This window comes from Perognathus longimembris, chromosome 1 (genome assembly GCF_023159225.1).
Source record: "Perognathus longimembris pacificus isolate PPM17 chromosome 1, ASM2315922v1, whole genome shotgun sequence".
Lineage (NCBI taxonomy): Eukaryota > Metazoa > Chordata > Mammalia > Rodentia > Heteromyidae > Perognathus > Perognathus longimembris.
Genome location: NC_063161.1, coordinates 67,599,871 through 67,620,840, shown reverse-complemented (window position 1 = coordinate 67,620,840; position 20,970 = coordinate 67,599,871). Strand labels below are relative to the sequence as shown.

Below are 20,970 nucleotides of genomic sequence, written 5' to 3'. Positions count from 1 at the left end.
AGCAGGACTGGTAAACCTAGCAGAGTAAAAACTGTGAGCAAATCAGACATAGCACACATTAGACATGCATGGCAGTTTATCTCTCTTTCTAGAAGAGATTAAATTCTTTTTTTTTAAGTATGGAAAAAACCATTCTTTGTGTTTCAAATACTATCCAAAAATGATCTCATTTTAAGTGTTAGAATTACAGGCATGTACTACCATGCCCAGCTGCATATTGCTTTTGTAGGGCAGAAAAGATTGTTTTCCTTTTTCAACCTTAAATTTATGACTGAAACTGCTAAGAGAACATAGATTTAGCTTTGCAGGAGTGTGAGCTTAAAGATGGAAGCAGCCCCTTAATAACTGAAGAGCTCCCCATACCTATCAGCTCTTGGAAGTTGGACAAGAGCTAGAGACTCATTTATAGGAATTTATTTTTAATTCCTAAAATTATATATTTTCATCATTTGACATTATACTGTAGAGTGGTATAAATAGATGGGGGCATCCCATCCATAGGTGTGCATTAGTGTCTTTTCCTTATGGATTGTCCTAACTTCTGTGAGTGTGCTGATACTAGGGCTTGAACTCGGGGCCGCCTTCTCTTGTTTAGTTTTTTTCCACTCAAGATTGATGCCCTACCACCTGAGTCACAACTCCAATTCTGGCTTTTTGCTGGTTAATTGGAGATAAGTCTCAGATTTATTTGCCTAGGCTGGCTTCAAATCTCAGCCTCCGGAGTATCTGGGATTATAGGCATGAGCTATCTTATACCTGGTTGTCAGGATTTATATATTTAGTTTATATGCTATCTACCTTTTTCTTACATTTTTGAAAATACAATTTTATTCTTATTAAGGTGTCTTACAGAGGGGTTACTGTTTCATAAGTAAAGAACATGTTTCTTTTGGACAATGTCATTCCTTCCTTTGCTTTCCCTCAGTTTCCTTTCCTCTCCCTCTCCCCCAGCCGTCCCTGCCCACAAGTTCTGTAGTTCATTTACCACACAGTGTCTACTGAGTACCATGGCTGCACTTGTTCACCCATCCTCCTCCAGTTCAGTGTTCAGTGGAGTTCTGCCTTTATGTTCCTCCCCTAAGAGTGTATTCCTTTAGTTTGACTGTGTGTGAATGCCTGGAGACCTGTATAAGTTATACCCAGTTTTATGTAAGATTGGCTTCCATATATGAGAAAACATGTCATTTTGTCTCTCTAAGCTTGGCTTATCTCATTTATCTCTGAATTGTTCTAGATCCATCTACTTCCCTGCAAATGACTTTTTTTTTTAAAGGTTCATAAGGAGGTTTATTAGTGGGGCCATAGTTCCTACAGGAGAGGGAGCTACATGGCATCTGCACCTTATCCAGGTGGCAGCTTCTCTCTGGGGGGAAAGGGGAAGTAGTTAGTTAGGTAGTGAGTAGGAGTGGCTCATGAGGTATGGGTGGATCTGGGGCTAATGGGAGTTGCTGAGGACCAGAGGCTAGGGAAATGCTAACATTCCCCCATTTGTTGTTTATTAATAACAGAGGAGGGGTACCAGGCCTGGAGTATGGGCGGAGGTTCTTTCTTCTGGAGCTGCTGTAAAGGGGTGAATAGTCAGTGGTCCCTGATTCTTCATTTGGTCTGGTACCGTCCAAGAAGTATTTGTTTGACAGTTTGGTTGGTAAAAGTCCTTATCATTTCCATGAGAATGGTTATCAGGGCCAATGGGTGTCATGGTCTCCTCTGGCTACCTCCTGCAGCTTGGGCACATCAAGGAGTCACTGGGGCTGGGGTCTTCAGGATCCAGATCTGCGCTGGGCAGAGCAGTGTAAGTGAAGCCTCTAGTTGCCTGTAGTAAGAGGTTGGCCTTGAACTGCAAGTTCCCAGGTGGCATCCTGGGTGAGGGATGTTATCCTATTAAAAGAGACTTTTGAAAAGGTCAGGCAAAGGGCTGACAAGTTCACAGGACTAGTTACCATGAATGACATGGGGAGTACACACCCTGGCCACAAGCCAGAAAAGTTCCATTTGGAACATAAACCCAATTATGGCCCATTACAAGGAAGGAGGAATGACTGGATTGGGGGCAAAAAGGGAGTGTTTAGGGATAGTGAATTGGCTGGGAGTAACCAGTCAGAGGCCTATATAATACACACACACATACACACACACACACACACACACACATATCAAGTAACAAAGGCAAGAATGCAAGTTTCTGTCCAGATGTACACACACACACACACACACACACACACACACACACACACACACACACACACATCAAGTAACAAAGGCAAGAATGCAAGTTTCTGTCCAGATGGAAAATGGACAGGTATGGACATTAGGTGGGTAAACAACTATTCCTCTTGATCTCCCAGCTCTGACTAATTTTGAATGGGCAAGTTTAAATTGACTCCATTTAAGATGAGACTTCATCTCCTCTTACTCCTCTCCATGGTTCCTGTTGTCAGGATTGACCTCATCCTGAAGGTCTAGCTTGTCCCAGTTGGCATTTATGGGGTTTGAACTCAAGGCCTGGGCACTGTCCCTGAGCACTTCTGCTTGAGGCTAGTGCTCTACCACTTGAGCCACGGTGACACTTCCAGCATTTGGCTGGTTAGAGAAAGGTCTCTTGAACCATGCTGCCAGCCTAACTCTTCGCTGGTGAGTTGGGAGATGGAGTTTTAGAGGGATTTTCTTTTGCCCAGGCTAGCTTCGAACTGCAATCCAAGGAGTCTTTGCTACAAAAAAGCCCTTTTTATTTCCAATTAAAGCAACAAGAGAATGATAGGAGTGGAGCTTACCAGTAACTTGTTGAGAATTGACCAACAAATACTTGCCAGAGTTCTGCTGTAACACTTACACTTTAGCTTTTACATTTGCATTTGAAAAACTGAAGCCTGGATGTATTTGAAAAAATCTGGAGCCTAGGTGCCACCCATTGCTTCTGGCTGCTTGTTTTTTTTTTTCCACTTCCAAATTTCTTACCTATCCTCCGCATTAACACCTTCACCTCAGCCTTTATTTGCATCCGGAAAAACTCTGAAGCTCAGAGGGCACATTGCCTCCTGGCTGCCTGTTTTAAGAGCCATTTCTTTTTCCTCTTCAGTCCCAGTTACTGCATGAAGACCTTTAGAACTCAAATGACAATTTTTACAATTTCTGCAATGACAAAACTCAGTAGATGTTAGGAGTCTTTAAACAACAACTGATTAGTACTTTAGAGTTCCTTGGGCTATTTAACCACTAGCATTATGCCAAGAATACAAACTTGGCACCCTTTTGCTATTTACCAAAATGCATCTAACTGCAAAATAGTATTAAAAAAAAAAAACATGCAAAGGCCACCAGTTAGGTGCTCACAAGAGTCATCACACTAATATAGCAGACTGAATGAGATCCATGTGCCATCAAATCATATCATTTAACCTTACTGACAGGTGGAAGAGAACACAAGTGAATAATAATCAAGAGGGCAAAGGGTCAGGACAATGTAAAAGTCTCAGCTTCAGCAGATCCGAAGTGGCTGTGTCTTCAATCCCGAATCAGCAGGCTTTGTTAGTCATGTGTGATGGAGGCAGACAGGAGAGATGGGTTGGATCTGGGCAAGGCTGTAGTGGCATCTCTCAGAGTCCCCTGGATAGATTGTCACACCTCCTGCTGGGTTGCTTGCAAATTTCCACACAGACTGGTTAAAGACATTTGAAATCTCCCTGTATTCCCCGGTTGCTTACTCTGAATACTCTGGCTTTTGTAGGCTGGTGCCCTACTGGTTTAAGCAGGGTGACAACTTTAAAAAGAAGGCTTGGGTTTTTAACCATCTTCCTAGTCACAAAATCCACACAAACGAAAGGCCAACCAAGTCTGTTCTCTGCAGTAGCCATGACAGTTTCTGAGACATGGAGGGGGAAGACATCAGTGGTACCCCAATACAAACCTGTGGCCACCAAACACAACTCCGATGCTTTTAACCTTGGAGTAAGAGTCACAGACATGTGTCTTAACTTACTGCACAGTTTAAGTCTCGGTTGCAACTCTGTGCAAATGACATTCTTATTCCTTCTGATGGATGAGTAAAATTCCATTGTGTATAATGTTCCACATTTTTTGATACACACATCTGTTGTAGGTCATCTAGGTTGTTTTCATAGTGTGGCTATTGTGAATAGTGCAGCAGTAAACATGGGTGTACAAATGCAGAAGCCTCACTTTGAATGCTCTGGGTCCATGTCTGGAGTGGTATGGCTGGGTCACAGGAAAGTTCTGTATTTGGTTTCTTAAGGAACCTCCAGGTCACCTTCCAGTTTACATTCCTACCAGCAATGTAGTAGAGTTCCTTCCCCAATCATTGCCAACATTTGTTGTTCAAACTCTATGTTGGCCAATCTAACTGGAATCTCATAGTTGTTTTGATTTGAATTTCTTTTATGGTTGGAGATGTTGAGCATTTCCTCATATGTTTATTTGGCATCCTTATTCTCCTGAGAAGTCTCTCTTTGCCTATTTATTGATTTTTTTTTTTTTAGTTCAGGGAGGGAGTTAATTTTTTGAGTTCCTTCTATATTTTCAATATTAGGCCTTAACTAGATGCATTGCTGGCAAAGATCTTCTCCCAGGCTATTGGCTGTTTTTCTAGTGTCATAACAATGTCCTTTGCTGTGCAGAAACTTTTTATTTTGATATAGTCCAATTTGTCAAGTCTCTCCTATTTGCTGTACCCATGGGGCTCTTTCAAAAAGTTTTTGCCTATGCCTATAAGTTGTGTTTCTCCTATTCACTCTTGCAGTAGTTTCATAGTTTCAGGTCTGGTGTTGAGGCCTTTGGTCCACTTTGAGTTGGTGTTGATGCATAGTGATTTAGTTTTCTACATATGGACATCCAGTTTCCCCAATATCAGTTATTAAAGAAGCTATCTTTTTCCCACCATATATCTTTGCCTCACAAGTCAAATATCAGATGACTGTAAGTATATGGCTTTATTTCTGGGTATTGTTGTCTATTTTATTGATCTTCAGGCATGTTTTCTATGCCAGTACCAAGCTGTTTTTGTTACTGTAGCTCTGTAGTAGAGCTTGAGGTCTGGGATTGTGACACCACCTGCATTTGCTTTTTTTTCCTTGAGTTGCTTTGGCTATTCTAGGTGTTTTGTTGTTCTGTATGAATTTTGGATTGTTTTCTCTATCTCAGTGAAGAAATTCATTGGGATTTTGATAAGGATTGCATTAAACTTGTAGGTCATTTTTGGCAGTATGGCTATTTTCACAATATTCTACCTATTCCTGAACTTGGGAGGTCTTTCCATTTCCTTATGTCATCTTCAATTTCTTCTTCAGATTTTTTTTTCCTGTCTACATTTTAAAATGGATACCACTGAACTCAGCCTTTTCATTGTTGTTGTTGTCCCATCCCTCCCCTTCTGATCCTGGGGTTTGAACTTGGGTTGCTGGGTGCTGTCTCTAAGCTCTTTTGCTCAGGCTAGTGCTCTACACTTTGAGCCACAGCTCCACTTGGCTTTCGTGCCGGGCTGGTTTCAGACAGTGATCCTCAGATCTCAGGCTCTTAGCCTCTTGAATAGCTAGGATTGTAGACATGAGTCATGGACACCTGGCTTCATGGTTGTTTTGTTTAGGACAGAGCTCTGCTATTTCACCAGAATCGGCTCCAAATTTGGCCATCCTCCATCCTGATTCCGTTCCAAATGTCAGGATTATAAGCATTTACCTTCATGCCTGGCTCCAGATTATTATTTACACTGTTGTTATTATCACTATTACAGGTATTAGGGCTTGAACTCATGGCCTCAAAGTCACTTTGCTTTCTTGCTCAAAGCTGTTGCTCTACCAGTTGAGCTGTGCTTCCAGTCCTACTTCTTGGCAGTTAACTCAGAATGGAATCTACTGGGCTTTCTGTGTGGGCTGGCTTTGAGCCACTATCCTCTGGATCTCAGCCTCCTGAGTAGCTAAGATTATAGACAGGAACCACTGTTGGTGGGTTCTAACTTACTTCTTTAAAGGACAAGAAAATTTGGTTTCATATATATCAAGAATTAGCCATTTTTTGCCTGTTTCCATGATCGCCTCTGAGTATAAGCACCTCTCTTTTTGGGGGTTGGGGTGAGTTGAAGCTGTGTTCCTCACCCCTTCCCCAGATGGTTACATTCCCAGTGTCTGTGTGGTGGGCTGCATTCCCAGGCTAGCAGAGGCCTTGAGCCTTCTGCCTCCCCAGAAGCCTGTGGTGTAGACTTGGGGGTGGAGAAGGGAGAACTGGGTACAGAGTTGAAGGCAGAGGGTATAGTCAGCCCAGGGAGGAGCCTGACCCTTGAGAATTGCATCCTTAAAACCTCTCCTGGTTTGCAGATTCTTTCTGTCACTGAGGTCCAGATGCAAGGCTTCCAGGTCAGAGGCTAAAAGTTACAGGGCTCCCTGACCTTTCCCTGTCTTCTCTCAGCCTCCTTGGGTTACAGTGTGACAGTGACTAGCTGTCAGCTGCCTGCCCTCGGGATCCCTGCAGGCCTGAGAGCTGTTTATCACCCCTGTCTGCCCCTGGGAAATGGGAGGACAGAGAGCCAGACCTAATTAGGCAATTAGGGGTAGAGGTGGATGTGTTAGCACTCTGGCAACCAGAAACTGCATTCCTGTCCCTCTCCAAATAACTTGGGAATGTCTGTCTTGTCTCTTTGGTGATTATTGAGATAAGAGTCTCTTGGGCTTTCCTGCCTAGGCTGGATTTGAACCACAATCCTGAAATATCAGCTCAATCTGAATTTGTTTTTGTTTTTTTGCCAGTCCTGGGGCTTAAACTCAGGGCCTGAGCACTGTCCCTGGCTTCTTTTTGCTCAAGGCTAGTAGTATTCTACCACTTGAACCATGGCACCTCTTCCGGCTTTTTCTATATATGTGGTGCTGAAAAATCAAGCCCAGGGCTTCATGTATACGAGGCAAGCACTTTACCACTAGGCCATATCCCCAGCCCCTGAATTTGTTTTTTAAACAATGGATTTTCCTAGCTGGGCTGACTTCAAAACAGGATTCTTAGAATGTAGCCTTCTACGTAGCTAAGATTACAGGCATGAACCACCAATGTTGTTGTCGCCTCTTTTCTTCAACCACACTGACCACTGACCTAATTGTTTACTCAGTGTTGAGTCACCATTACATTTATTGCCAACTTATTTCAAAAAGTTCCTGAATTCCTGCTCTGAGCACAGAATTCTCTACCTTAATGAAAGAAAAGTGTAGAACAAGCCAGGTGCCGGTAGCTGGTACCTGTGATCCTAACTACTCTCTGGAGGCTGACATCTGAGGATCAAGGTTCAAAGCCAGCCCGGGCAGCAAAGTCCATGAAACTCTTATCTCCAGTGAGCCCCCAGAAAACCAGAAGTGGCAATGTATCTCAAGTGGTAGAGCACTAGCCTTGAGCAGTAAAGCTCAGGGACAGTACCTACACCCTGAGTTCAAAGTCCCACGACCAACAACAACAACAAAAGTGTAAAATAAACAGGCTATTTAACCAGTGAGCAAGTCTCAGACTTCTGTATTGTTCATACTGTGTTTGTCTTATTTTTTTATTTCAACTCTTACTTTGAAATACTGGCAGAGGGGCTGGGGATATGGCCTGGTGGCAAGAGTGCTTGCCTCGTATACATGAGGCCCTGGGTTCAATTCCCTAGCACCATATATATAGAAAATGGCCAGAAGTGGCGCTGTGGCTCAAGTGGCAGAGTGCTAGCCTTGAGCAAAAAGAAGCCAGGGACAGTGCTCAGGCCCTGAGTCCAAGCCCCAGGACTGGCCAAAAAAAAAAAAAAAAAAAGAAAGAAATACTGGCAGAGAATTTTTTGTTTGTTTATGCCAGTACTATGATTTGAACTCATGGCCTAGTACTCACTGTCCCTTGGGTTTTTCCTTCAGTGCTGGTGCTCTACCACTTGAACTACCTCTCCATTTCCTACTTTTTGTTGGTTAATTGGAGATAAGAGTGTCTCTGATTTGTCTACACTGGGCTGACTTTGAAATGCAGTTCAGATCTCAGTCTCCTGAATAGCTAGGATTACAAATCAGCACACAGCTAAATGTTTTGATGATGCTTGGTCATCAAAAAGAGTGATTATCAACGGTATGTATTTGTAGTCGTAATTGGCCTTGGGTGTTTAAAAATTTCATATATGATTGTTATGCTGTTCATTCTTCTTCTCAATGATTTTAATGTTTGCTTACCTGCAGGCAGTCTCCACCGAACCAGCAGTGTTCCAGAGTGTGTCTACAACCTGCACTTGGTGGAGAACGACTTTGCACCAGTGCGTTCCCCTGTCCCTAGAACCAGCGACATGCTGAAGGTGAGGCCCCAGCCAGCAAACTCTGCACTTCAGACAGCCGGGAAAACATCTCCATACTTCTTCTGATTGATTTTCTTTTAATGATTACCTCCCTATTCATGTCATTTCCTGAATGTATTTTGAGAACATTGGTTTTGTGTGAACACTGTAGAAAACTGGGAGTCAGGTACTGGCAATTCATACTTACAATCCCAGCATCTCAGGAGGCTGAGACCTGAGGATTGACGTTCAAAAGCTAACCTGGGAACACAAATCTCCAATCAACCAATAAGAATGCAGAAGCAGAGATATGGCTTCAGAAGTAGAGCACCAGCCTTGAGTAGAAAGATGTGAGGTGAGAGTATAAGGCCCTGAGTTTAAGCACAGTGCTGACAAAGGAAAAAAAAAAAAAAAGGAAAAGACAGAAAGAAAACTGGAGACTTTAAATTATATCCAAAGGACTCAAGCCAACTGAAACTTCTTTTGTTTTGTTTTTTGCCAGTCCTGGGGCCTGAACTCATGGCCTGAGCACCGTCACTGGCTTCTTTTTGCTTAAGGCTAGCACTCTGTCACTTGAGATACAGTGCTACTTCCAGATTTTTCTCTATGTGTGGTGCTGAGGAATCCAACCCAGGGCTTCATGATGAGATGAGCACTTTACCACTAGGTCATATTCCCAGCCCTCTGAAACATGTTTTGAACAAGAGTTTAACTAGGTGAGGTGCTTCATGCCTTTAATTCCAGCTAACAGGAAACAGGAAGATCTTACTTCCATACCAGGAGGGCAGGGAGTTTGAGGACACCATCAACCAAAGAAAACCTGGACATGGTACTGTGCCTGTCAGTGCCAGCTATATAGATACAAAAATCAGAAGATCCCAGCCCAGGCCCACCTAGGCGTAAATAGGGAGACACAATTGGAAAAATAAGGCAAACAAGCCTAGTGCTAAAGGCTTATACCTGTAATCCTAGTTTACTCAGAAGTCTGAGATCTGAAGATCTCAGGTTCAAAGCCAACTTGGGCAGACAAATCCAGAGTCTCTTATCTCCAGCTAACTAGCAAAAAGTCAAAAGTAGAGGAATGACTCAAGTGGTAGAACTTGAGTGAAAAACCAAGAAAGAGTGTGAGGCTTTAAATTCAAGACCCAGGGGAGCAATAACAAACACAACAGTCATAAAAGCAGCTGGGCCCAATGTCTCACACCTGTAATCCACCTACTCAGAGAGAGCTGAGCATTGAGGTTCAAAGCTACCTGGGCAGAAAAGTCCATGAGACTCTTAGTCTCCAATTAAGAATCAAAAAAGCCAAAGTGGAGTTGTGGTTCAAGTGGTAGAATACTAGTCTTGAGCCAAAAAGCTCAGGGACAGCACTTGGGCCCTGAGTTTAAGCCCCAGGACCAGCACACATAAGTGCACACACATACATACACATCATCATCATCAAAGCAAGAAGCATTAGAGTCATGGCTTAAGAGGTAGAACCTCTTTCTGGCAAGTGCAAAAAGCCCTGAGCTCAAACCCTTGTGCTTGGCAAATAATCATACTTGTGTGTCATTTACGTTACCTTCCTGTCTTTCAGAAGGCTGGCACTATGGCCACTTATGGAGGTGGTGGCTGGGGGCGAGGCACAGCCCAGTTCAGCTCCCAGAGGTCCGTGGAGGACCGGTCCCTGAGGCAGCCCCTGCGGAGGCTGGAGGTATCCCCGGACAGCAGCCCTGAGCGCTATGCTTACTCACACAGTGAGTTCCAGTACAGCCGAGGTCGGGCACCCGTGCTTCGCCACCAAGACAGCAGGCGTTCTACCCTGCTAACACCCCGCTATGCACGCTCTGATATCGTGGGATTCAGCCAGTCGGGAGCCACCAACCGACAGCGCCACTACCATTACGAAACGTACCACAGGCAGCCCTACTACGGCTCGGTCAGTGATGCTGTCTTTGATGGCATTCCCATGCACAGGCCTGGCACCAGCCACAGCATGGGCAACCTCTTGGAGAAGGAAAACTACCTGAGTGCAGTGCCCATGGCTGGGCAGGGCAGGCCATTGGGGTCCCTGCAACCTGGCACACAAACCAGGGCCACCAGGTCCTCCTGGCATCAGAGCTCCTTCCATAGCAGCCATGCACTAAGAGAGGCTGGGCCCAGCATGGCTGGGGACCTGGGGGCCAGGCGTGTGCCCTTGACCGTGGGCCAGGTGGCAGCCACAGGTAGCGGGAGCGTGCACGTGGAGAGGAGCACTTTCACGGACTCCCAGCTCGGGTGAGTGAGCCCCCTACCCCCACCCCGAATCTGCCAGCACATTCTGTCCTCGCAGCAGTGACAGCCAAGCTGGCACCACTGGGGCTTGAGGGGACAGAGTTTCCAGAGATAAGAGATTGACCAAAGTGACCAGATGCAGCTGCTTTGCTGACAGATCAGCTCATGCACCTCAGAGACAGGCCAGGCTCTCTGCACACATGGCAGCTTGGTGGTGGGGAATGTGACATTTAGCCATCTGTTGTGGATTAGATGTGAGCCAGAAGGATTGTTCTCAACAAGAGCATGTCGCTCAGTACACTAAGAAATAGAGAAGGCATATGCCTATTTTTTTGTTGTGTATGTGCTGGTCCTGAGGCTAGAACTCAGGGCCTGGGCACTGGTTTGTGAGTTTCTTTAGCTCAAGGCTAGTAGTGCTCCACCACTGGAACCACAGCTCCACTTCTGGCTTTTATTTATTTATTTTTAGTAGTTTGTTGGAGGTAAGAGTCTCACAGAATTTTTCTTGGGTTAGCTTTGAATAGGGTCCTTCAGATCTCAGCCTCCTGAGTAGCTAGGATTACAGGTATAAGCCACTGTCATATACATTGTTTAAATTACTTCTAGAAATAAAAGCCAAAATGCTTACTCCTGGTTCTTGTGCTGGTACTGGGGCTTGAACTCAGGGCCTGGGTGCTGTTACTGAGTTTTTTCACTCAAGGTTGGTACTCCACTTGAGTCACAGCTCCATTTTTGCCTTGAGATAAGAGTTTCATGGAATTTTCTACCCAGGCTAGCTTCAAATTTCCATCATCTCAGCCTTTTAAGTAGCTAGGATTATAGGTATGTACTACCGGTGTCAGGATAATTTTTATTAGAATACCTTATCATATTTCAAAGAAGAGAAGGAATGCTTGATGTCAAGAAATTTAAAAGGGTGAAGGTCTGAGAACTTGGCTCACTGGTAGAGCACCTGATTAACAAACATAATGCCCTGATTTCAAACACCAGTACAACAAAATAAAGGAATCTCATCTGGCACTTCCCCAAATTCTAGAGACTAGATGTCACAGATATGAACTCCTCTCTGGTTTCTTGAAGGGAAAATATTTCTTCTACATAAAGAAAGAGAGAAAAGATGTGAGACAGGAAGGTCTATGGCAGAATAGAGGAGAAAAGAAACAATTCCAGCCAGGGACAGAGGCACAGAAAAGATCTTCTACAAGCATGGGCATCCAAATGAGCCATAAAGGATGGATACAAATTCAGTAGAAGTTCAAGCTTACTTGAAAAATAAATATGGCAGTTTTTAGAGAAAGATGAAAAATCTAGTGTAGCTGTGCTCCGGTGGCTTACCTAGCTACTCAAGAAGCTAAGATCTGAGGATCCTGGTTTGAAGCCAGCCTAGGGAGAAAAGTCTGAGAGACTCTTATCTCCAGATAACCAGCAAAAAGTTGGAAGATAAAGTGTGTTTAGGTTGTAGAGTACCAGTCTCTCTCTCTCTGGCGACTCAAGAGGCTAAGATCTCATGATCAAAGTTTGAAGCAGCCCAGACAGGAAAGTCCATGAAACTCATTATCTCCATTTAACCACCAGAAAACCGGAAATGGCTCTGCGGCCCGAAGTGATAGAGTGCTAGCCTTTGTTTTTAAGCAAGGATTTATTTTAGTGTGATAGGATTCAAGCAGAGAAATAGAAAAAGGGAAAGGTTTTCTGCCTCCATACAAGAAATGGGAGTTAAAAGAGAAAAAATAGTGGTTCTTATCTGTAGCTGTATGCTTTCTGAGCTAGGGAAGTATAGATGGTCTTATCAGTCTAGTAACTTCTAATCCTTTGGCAATGGTTTAGAGTGGGTAAGATGGATAAATCATACACCACACACCAATAATATTTAAGACTTCCTTTTCCAGACATGCCTTTCAGTGTGTGTGTGTGTGTGTGTGTGTGTGTGTGTGTGTGTGTGTGTTGCTCCTGAGGCTTGAACTCAAGGCCTGAGTGTTGTCCCTGAGCTTTCATTGCTCAAGGCTGGTGCTCTACCACTTGAGCTATAGCTCTACTTCTGGTTTTTTTTTGTCCAATGTTGAGCTTGAACAGGGCATGGATGCTGTCCCTGAGGTCTTTTTGCTCAAGGCTACTGCTCTACCACTTTGAGCCACACTTCCAGTTTTCTGGTGGTTAATTGGAGATAAGAATCTCAAGGACTTTCCTGCTGGGGTTGGCTTTGAACCATGATCCTCATATCTCAGCCTCCTGAGTAGCTAGCCCAGGCAGAAAAATTTGAGACTCTTATCTCTATTAAACTACAAAAAGAACTGGAACTGGAACTGTGGCTCCAATGGTATAGCACTAGCCTTCAGCAAAATGAAGCTCAGGGACACTGCCCTGACCCTGAATTCAAGCCGGAGGACCTGCATCAAAAGGAAGGATAGAAGGAAGGAAGGAAAAGAGGTGTAGTAGGAGGGAGCATATCTGCTTCAGTTTTCATCCTGATTTGATTTTTTTTTTAATTGGTTCTGAGGCTTGAACTCTGGGCCTGGGCTCTGTTTCTGAGCTCTTCAGCTCAAGGCTAGTGCTCTACCATTTGAGCCACAGCATCATTTCTGGTGGTTAATTGGAGATAAGAGTCTCATGGACTCTCCTGCCTGGGCTGGCTTTGAACCATGATCCTCAGATCTCAGCCTTCTGCGTAGCTAGGATTATAGGTGTGAGCCACCAGTGCCCAGCAAGTAGAATCCATTTATCTATCTATCTTTCCTTCCTTCCTTCCTTCCTTCCTTCCTTCCTTCCTTCCTTCCTTCCTTCCTCCCTCCCTCCCTCCCTCCCTCCTTTCCTCTCTCTCTTCCTCTCCCTCTCCCTCTCTCTCTCTCTGTCTCTCTCTCCCTTTCTTTTTTTGTCCATCGTGGGGCTTGAACTCTGGGCCTAGGTGCTGTCTCTGAGCTCTTCAGCTCAAGACTAGTGCTCTACCACTTGAGCCACAGCATCACTTCCATCATCTTGGTTTTAATGTCTGAATCTACCAGGTAGAGTGGCTCACACTTGTAATCCTAGTTCAAAGCCAGCTCAGGCAGGTCAGTCCATGAGATTGATCTCTAATTAATCACCAAAAAGCCAGAAGTAGAGTTGTGGCTCAAGTTGGAGAGTACTGGTCATGAGCAAAATTTCTTAGGGACAGTATCCAGGCCCTGAGCTCAAGCCTCAGGACCAGCACACCCATACAAAAGAGTCTTTCCCTTTTAATATTTTGTAAGAATAATATAATTTCCTCATTTCTTCACCTATCCGTTATGCTTCACTTCTTTCCTAAATGACTTTGGTCCCTTTTAATCCTAAAAGGGGTGCAGTAGGGTTATGGTCTGTCTTCTGAGTCTGTTTCATGCTGAGCTTGTGTTATTGACCCTCCTTAGAAAAAGAAACCAAATAGTCTTTTCCATATCTGAGTTAGGAGGTGACAGAGGAAATTTAGTTGGCAGGATATTTGGTTAGCGGGCTACCATAATAATCTTTTCATCATTGTGGTTTCATTCACCCTGCTTACCATGCAGTTTCCTTGTATGATTCAAATCCTGACACAGGCTTGCCTGTGTTCCAGTGTCTGCCCCCAAGGATGAGTGAGGGCTTGCCTTGAGCGCCACTCAAGAAAAGCATTCACTTCTCTCACAGAAAGGAAGGTCTCACAAGGTAAAAGTGTTAGCAAGGATTCCTATTAGTATAACAAGATTAAAGTAGGAAGAACTAGTGGGAAAAAAAAGGAAATTATTTCCTGCTCTTATGCAAGAAAAGGAAGTTAAAGACTTCCAGCTTCTCTCTCTCTCTCTCTCTCTCTCTCTCTCTCTCTCTCTCTCTCTCTCTGTGTGTATGTGTGTGTGTGTGTGTGTGTGTGTGTGTGTTGGCTGGTCCTGGGGCTTCAAATCAAGGACTGGGTCTATCCCTTAGGTTTTTTTCTTAAGGCTAGCACTCTGTCACTTGAGCCATAACTTTTTGGTGGTTAATTGGAGATAAGAGTCTCAAAGAAAGAAAGGCAGAGAGACCTATACTTGCACTTAATTTTAATATTATCTTTCCAAATGTGTCCGTCACACAAGTAGGACTTGTAGGACTTACTTTAACAAAAGCAAGGCATTTTTTCTGGCTTTTATACATATATATTTAAATATATGTGTGTTTTAAACTGTATATTTCAAATTTGTTTTCAGGAGAAATACTAGTGAGAAAAACCTCAACACTTTTAAAGGTGTTTTTTTAAAAAGATGTTATTTTTTCATTTTTTTGCTCTTTTTTATTTTTTGGTGCCAGTCTTGGGGCTTGAACTCAGAGACCCAGCAGTGTTCCTGAGCTTTTTTGCTCAAGGCTAGTACTACACTCTACCATTTCTGGCTTTTTTTCCTTCTTTTCTTTTTTGGTGGTTAATAAGAACATCACAGACTGCCCTGTCCAGGCTGGCTTTAAATCATGACCCTTATATTGGAGCCTCTTGAGTAGGTAGAATTACAAGTGTGAGTCACCAGTGCCCAGTTAAAAGATTTTTAAATTTGTGTTTGTTAGTTGTACAAAAGGGGGACTGACGTGACATTTCCATACATGCATACAACATACCCCATCAACTAAATGAGGTGATATATTTTGTATTAGTGCTGCTACTGGGGCTTGAACTCAACTTTGTGTTCTCACTTGGCTTTTTTGCTCAAGGCTGGCACTCTCTCACTGAGCCATACCCCTATATCCAGCTTTTTGTTGGTTAATTGGAGTAAAGAGTCTCCTGGCTTGGAAAACTGATCCATGGATCTCAGCCTCCTGAGTAGCGAGGATCATAGGCCTGAGCCACCGGTGCCCAGCCAGGTCCCCATTACTTCTGATCAGTTTTCTTTGGCTGATGAAGAACCAAGGTGCAAGTGTTCAAGATGCTTCTCAGTATTGCTGAGTCCCTTCTCTAGGATCAAGTTGGTAGGCCAGAGGGCCAGATTGGGAAGCCTACTGACCCTGTGGCTACTTGTCTAGGAATGCTGACATGGAGATGACACTAGAGCGGGCAGTGAGCATGCTCGATGCCGACCACATGCCCCTCGCCAGGATTTCTGCTGCTGCCACCTTCATACAGCATGAATGCTTCCAGAAATCTGAAGCTCGGAAAAGGGTGCGTATCTCCTTTAGCCCATTCACCACCCACCACACTGGCTGTCCCTAAGTGATGGTGAAATGGCATCCCCAAACCAGTCATTTACTTAAATTTGTCAAAATCTTCACTGCACGGGCTGGGGATATAGCCTAGTGGCAAGAGTGCCTGCCTCGGATACATGAGGCTCTAGGTTCGATTCCCCAGCACCACATATACAGAAAATGGCCAGAAGCGGCGCTGTGGCTCAAGTGGCAGAGTGCTAGCCTTGAGCGGGAAGAAGCCAGGGACAGTGCTCAGGCCCTGAGTCCAAGGCCCACGACTGGCCAAAAAAAAAAAAAAAAAAAAAAATCTTCACTGCAGTAGTTTCCATTTAAAAGGAACTAGGCTGGGTGCTGAATGACCTAATGCCTGTCATCCCGGCTGAGTGGGAGGATGAGACCCAAAGGATCACAGTTCCATGCCAGCCTGGGCAGAAAAGTCCATGAGGCACCTATCTCCAAAATAACTAGCAAAAAGCAGGGCTGGAGGCATGGGCCATGTAGTCTAGGAGCAGTAGTGGACAAGCACAGAGTTCTAAGTTCAAATACAATAATAATAACAATAAATTTCAAAATAAAAGGAAATAAAGTCATTACACCAAGTATCTCCTGCAGTTCAGAAATTTAGAAAAGAAGTCACCACACAAGCCTGGGCCTGTCCTCTCATCCCCTCCCCGCTGCCCCCAGGTGCCTCCAGTGTTTCCCGAGTTAGTGTTGGCCTTTAGTCTTCTCTGTTTGGGGGATAGGGTACTGTTATGGGGTTTGAACTGAGTCACTTCTTGGGTGCTGTCTTTGAACTTTTCTTCTCAAGGCCAGCACTCTACCATTTGAGCCACAGCTCCATTTCTTGCTTTTTGGTGGTTATTTGGAAATAAGTCTCATGGATTTTCCAGCCCAGGCTGGCTTTGAACCACAGTACACAGATCTCAGCCTTCTTAGTAGTTAGGATTACAGGCCTGAGCCACTGATGCTTGGCTTCTGTTTTATAATTACATTTAAATGTAAGCAATGTTTTATAATTCACTAAACTATCTTATTACTATGCTGTGGTCATTGTTTGATGACTAGCTTTGCACATCTTTGATGCTTTCACAATGTTCCTATAGGATAGACCCTGGAAATGGCATCTATAAGTCATTGTATATTTGTTTTAAAAAATGATATATTTGGAGCAAAGAGTAAATCACAGTTCAAAAAGTATTCAAAGCCAAGGGACCTGACTTTCTCTTATAATCTGAGCTACTCATATCTGAGAACTGTGATTCAGAGATAGCTCAAACAGACAGAGCCAAGAGACTCTATTTCCAATTAACCATCAAAAAGCTAGAAGTGGACCTGAGTCTTCAGTGGTGGAGCTCCAGCCTTGAGCAAAAAAGTCAAGCAAATATGAGAGGCTCTGACTTCAAGCCCCTACTTTCCCAGAAAAGAAAATATGACCTAAAAATGAAAGATAGGCTTAATAATTATTTACACTAGAAGTGGATTTGCTTGGCTGAAAAAAAAAATCTAGCCAGGCACTGGTGGCTCACACCTGTAATCCTAATTACTCATGAGGCTGAGATCTGAGGATCATGGTTCATAGCCAGTCCAGTCAAGAAAGTCCGTGAGACGTATCTCCAATTAACCACCAGAAAACCCAAAGTTGTATTGTGGCTCAAAGAGGTAGAGCACAAACCTTGAGCCAAAAAGCTCAGGCACAACTCCCAGGTCTTGAGTTCAAGCTCAAGATTGATTCCCCCCCCCCAAAAAAAAATCTAAGAATTATATCATTATAATCTATGAACATTAGCAAAATCTGGCTAGCACTAAGCATGATGCTATTGTTTTTTAACTTATGAATGAAAAACAATTATAATTTGGACATAAAGCAAGTTTAGATCATCATAATATAAAAACCAACAATAACTTGCCAGTCATTATTTTATTTGCTTTTAGGACTCAAAAGACCATCTATCCCTGTATTGTTTATGAAATTCTATCTTCATTGATCCTGCAATCACCTAGTGCTTTTTTTATGTGTGTGTGGGGGGGAGGGTATACCAATCCTGGGGCTTGAACTCAGGGCCTGACAGCTCTCTTCCTGAACTATTTTGCTCAAGGCTAGTGTTCTACCATTTGTTAACCACAGCTCCACTTATGGCTTTTTGGTGGTTCAAGATAAGAGCCTCAAGGACTTTCTTGCCCAGGCTGGCTTTGAATCTCAGTTCTCAGATCTCAACCTCCTGAGTAGCTAGGATTATAGGTGTGAGCCACCAGTGCCCAATATCCTAGGCTTTTCCCATCCTTCTGGCTCTAAGTTTCCTCTGAGCAGCTTGTCAACCTTCACTGTTGATGTTCCTGGGACTTTTTATTGGGGGTGGGGAACAGTACTTGGGTTTGAGTTCATTCCACCTTTGTTAGGGAAATGCTCTACAGTGGAGCTACACTTTCATCCCTTTTTTTGTGCTAGTTATTTTTTTTTTTATTTTTATTTTTGGCCAGTCCTGGGCCTTGGACTCAGGGCCTGAGCACTGTCCCTGGCTTCTTCCCGCTCAAGGCTAGCACTCTGCCACTTGAGCCACAGCGCCGCTTCTGGCCGTTTTCTGTATATGTGGTGCTGGGGAATCAAACCTAGGGCCTCGTGTATCCGAGGCAGGCACTCTTGCCACTAGGCTATATCCCCAGCCCCTGTGCTAGTTATTTTTGAGAGGGGGTACTGCTTCCTGCCTGAGTGTGGGCCTAAACCGCAATTCACCTATTGAATTTTATTTATTTATTTTTTTTTATTTTTTATTTTTTGCCAGTCCTGGGGCTTGGACTCAGGGCCTGAGCACTGTCCCTGACTTCTTTTTGCTCAAGGCTAGCACTCTGCCACTTGAGCCACAGTGCCACTTCTGGCCATTTTCTGTATATCTGGTGCTGGGGAATTGAACTCAGGGCCTCATGTATACAAGACAAGCACTATTCGCCACTAGGCCATATCCCCAGCCCCTAAAATAAAAAAATTTTAACTTATTATTATAAAGGTGATATGCAGAGGGGTTACAGTCACATAAATGCTGGTGTCTTGTTGCTTTCTGTTGGAGCTAGGATGATGACAGGTGGAGGCCGCCTTACCTAACTCCCTCTGCCGGGCTTCGCTCTGCCCCCCATCCACATGGGGCTTGTCCGCCTCTTCCATGTTGTCCTCTCTCGCTCTCTCATGTCCCCTGGCCAGTAGGGATTAATCGTGGGAGTGGAGACCCCAGGTAGCCTCAGTTCGCGTGTGGTCGCAGGACCCCTGCTCCCTTCCCATACCAAGGAAGACACAGGCGCGTGGGTGTCCCGGAGAAAGCCTCTGGGTCGTTCTGGTTTAATAAAGGGAGGGGCTAACAATTTATACCCCCAAAGGCAGGCGCAGGAGAGGGGCTACTGGATTTTAACGATTGGCTTGATGGACTGTCCATCTGGTGATGTCACAGAACTTCCTCTATGGGCGGAGACCACAGGTTTCTTCGGTCCCAGCCATTACACACGTGGCCGAGAGCCCAGAAGTGGGGGTTGCTTTGCTTCTCTTCCGGTTGAAGCCGGAAGGTGGGAGGGGCTCCCTTCCACACTGCCCCAGGGCTGGGGGAAGGGCAGCATCTCTAAGGGAGCCCTAGTCGCCCTTCCCCCCTTGAGGCCAAGCTGAATCCCCAACATCCCTCCACTGAGATGGAGTCTCATGGACATTTCTGCCCATGCTGGCCTAGAACTGCAGTCCTCCCAGCCTCAGTTTCCCTGAAGTTAGGGTGACATGTTGCCATGACCAGTTGTTGGTGGAAGAGGGTTGTTGGTTATGGTGTAATTGGGCTCACCTCCAGCCGGATCCCCCTTTGGCTTTTCTTATTGGATGCTGTCTCCAAACCAAGTCCTCCTCTCCTCTGGTTTCGTCTGTGGCCCCAATGCTAACAACTTACAGCTCTAGAACACGGATCCCTGTGCCACGGACACACACACCTCAGGGTTCACTCAGCTCAGAGAACACGTTATCTGCTGCTGCTTTTCTTCTCTACATTTCAATCCTCCTGAAGATGTTTTTCTTGAAATCATATATCAAATTGAAAATTTTATTTGTGGGATTGAAGAAAAAAAGTAAGCATTTCCAAGGCCAGGTGTGGTAGCATACATCTGATCAGAGCACTTGGGAGGCAGAGGCAGAAAGATCTCAAATTTGAGCTTAGCCTAGGCTACACAGCCAAGCCTTATCTCTAAAAAAAAAAAAAAAGAAAGAAAGAGGAGGCGGAGGGGGAGGGGGAGGAGGAGGAGAAGGAAGAGGAGGAGGAGGAAGAGGAGGAGGAGGAGGAGGAGGAGGAGGAGGAGGAGGAGGAGGAGGAGGAGGAGGAGGAGAAGAAAAGAAAGAAGAAGGAAGGGAGGGAGGGAAAGGGTTTTGAATTCCACATCTGGTGCTGTCCCTGAGCTCCTTTTTCTCAAGGTTAGTGCTCTACCACTTGAGCCATAATGCCACTTTCAGCTTTTTCTGTGATTAACTGGAGATAAGAGTCTCATAAGACTTTGCTGCTAGGGCTGGCTTCGAGCCATACTCCTCATATCTCAGCCTCCCAAGTAGCTAGGATTACGGGTGTGAGCCACCAGCACCCACCTAATGGTAATACTTTTGTGGTAATACTAGGAGATGCTTTGTGTTGAGAAACTAGTCCCCATGTGACTGCTAACCTTAACACAATTCCCATGAATGATGTGAGAATTGTATGACTAAGAAAACATCTAGGGCTGGGAATGTGGCTTAGTGCTAGAGTACTTGCCTAGCATGCATGAAGCCCTGGGTTCGATTCCTCAGCACCACATAAACAGAAAAGTCCAGAAGTGGTGCTGTGGCTCAAGTGGTAGAGTGCTAGCCTTGAGCAAAAACAAGCCAGGGACAGTGCTCAGGCCCTGAGTCCAAGCCCCAAGACTGGCCAAAAAAAAAAAAAAAAAAAGTCTAGCTGGGTGCCAGTGGTTCAAGCTCCAGGACTAGTACACACATGTGCTTGCATGCGTGTGCATGCATGCATACACACACATGCACACACACAAAATGTCTATCAATTCAAACTCTATCATCAGCTTTCCTCCCCTTTTTTAGCTGTGTATTATTATTGTGATAAATAATGTAGTGACTGTGTATATGAGCCTGTCTCCACTTCAAATTAGTTCCTGATGAAAGTTGCAGCAAGTGCTGATTTTCAGAGTATTGTCACATGTGGCCACTTCCCCTCCTGAAAGGTTACAGCAATGTACAGGGGTGATTCATTCTCAGTAGGGAAAGGAGAGGAGGGGGTAACACTTCATGAAGAAGATGGCATTTG

General features: G+C 44.5%; 1 protein-coding gene across 1 annotated transcript in view; it reads left to right on the top strand.

The window, feature by feature from the left end:
- The window catches only part of Pkp2 (plakophilin 2), a 65,203-nt gene that overhangs the window by 9,433 nt on the left and 34,800 nt on the right, over positions 1-20,970 (top strand). Inside the window, exons 2-4 of the mRNA XM_048367132.1 lie at positions 8,187-8,299; positions 9,861-10,537; positions 15,509-15,644. Coding sequence (XP_048223089.1) covers positions 8,187-8,299; positions 9,861-10,537; positions 15,509-15,644 — 926 coding nt within the window. The remainder of the gene's footprint in view (positions 1-8,186; positions 8,300-9,860; positions 10,538-15,508; positions 15,645-20,970) is intronic.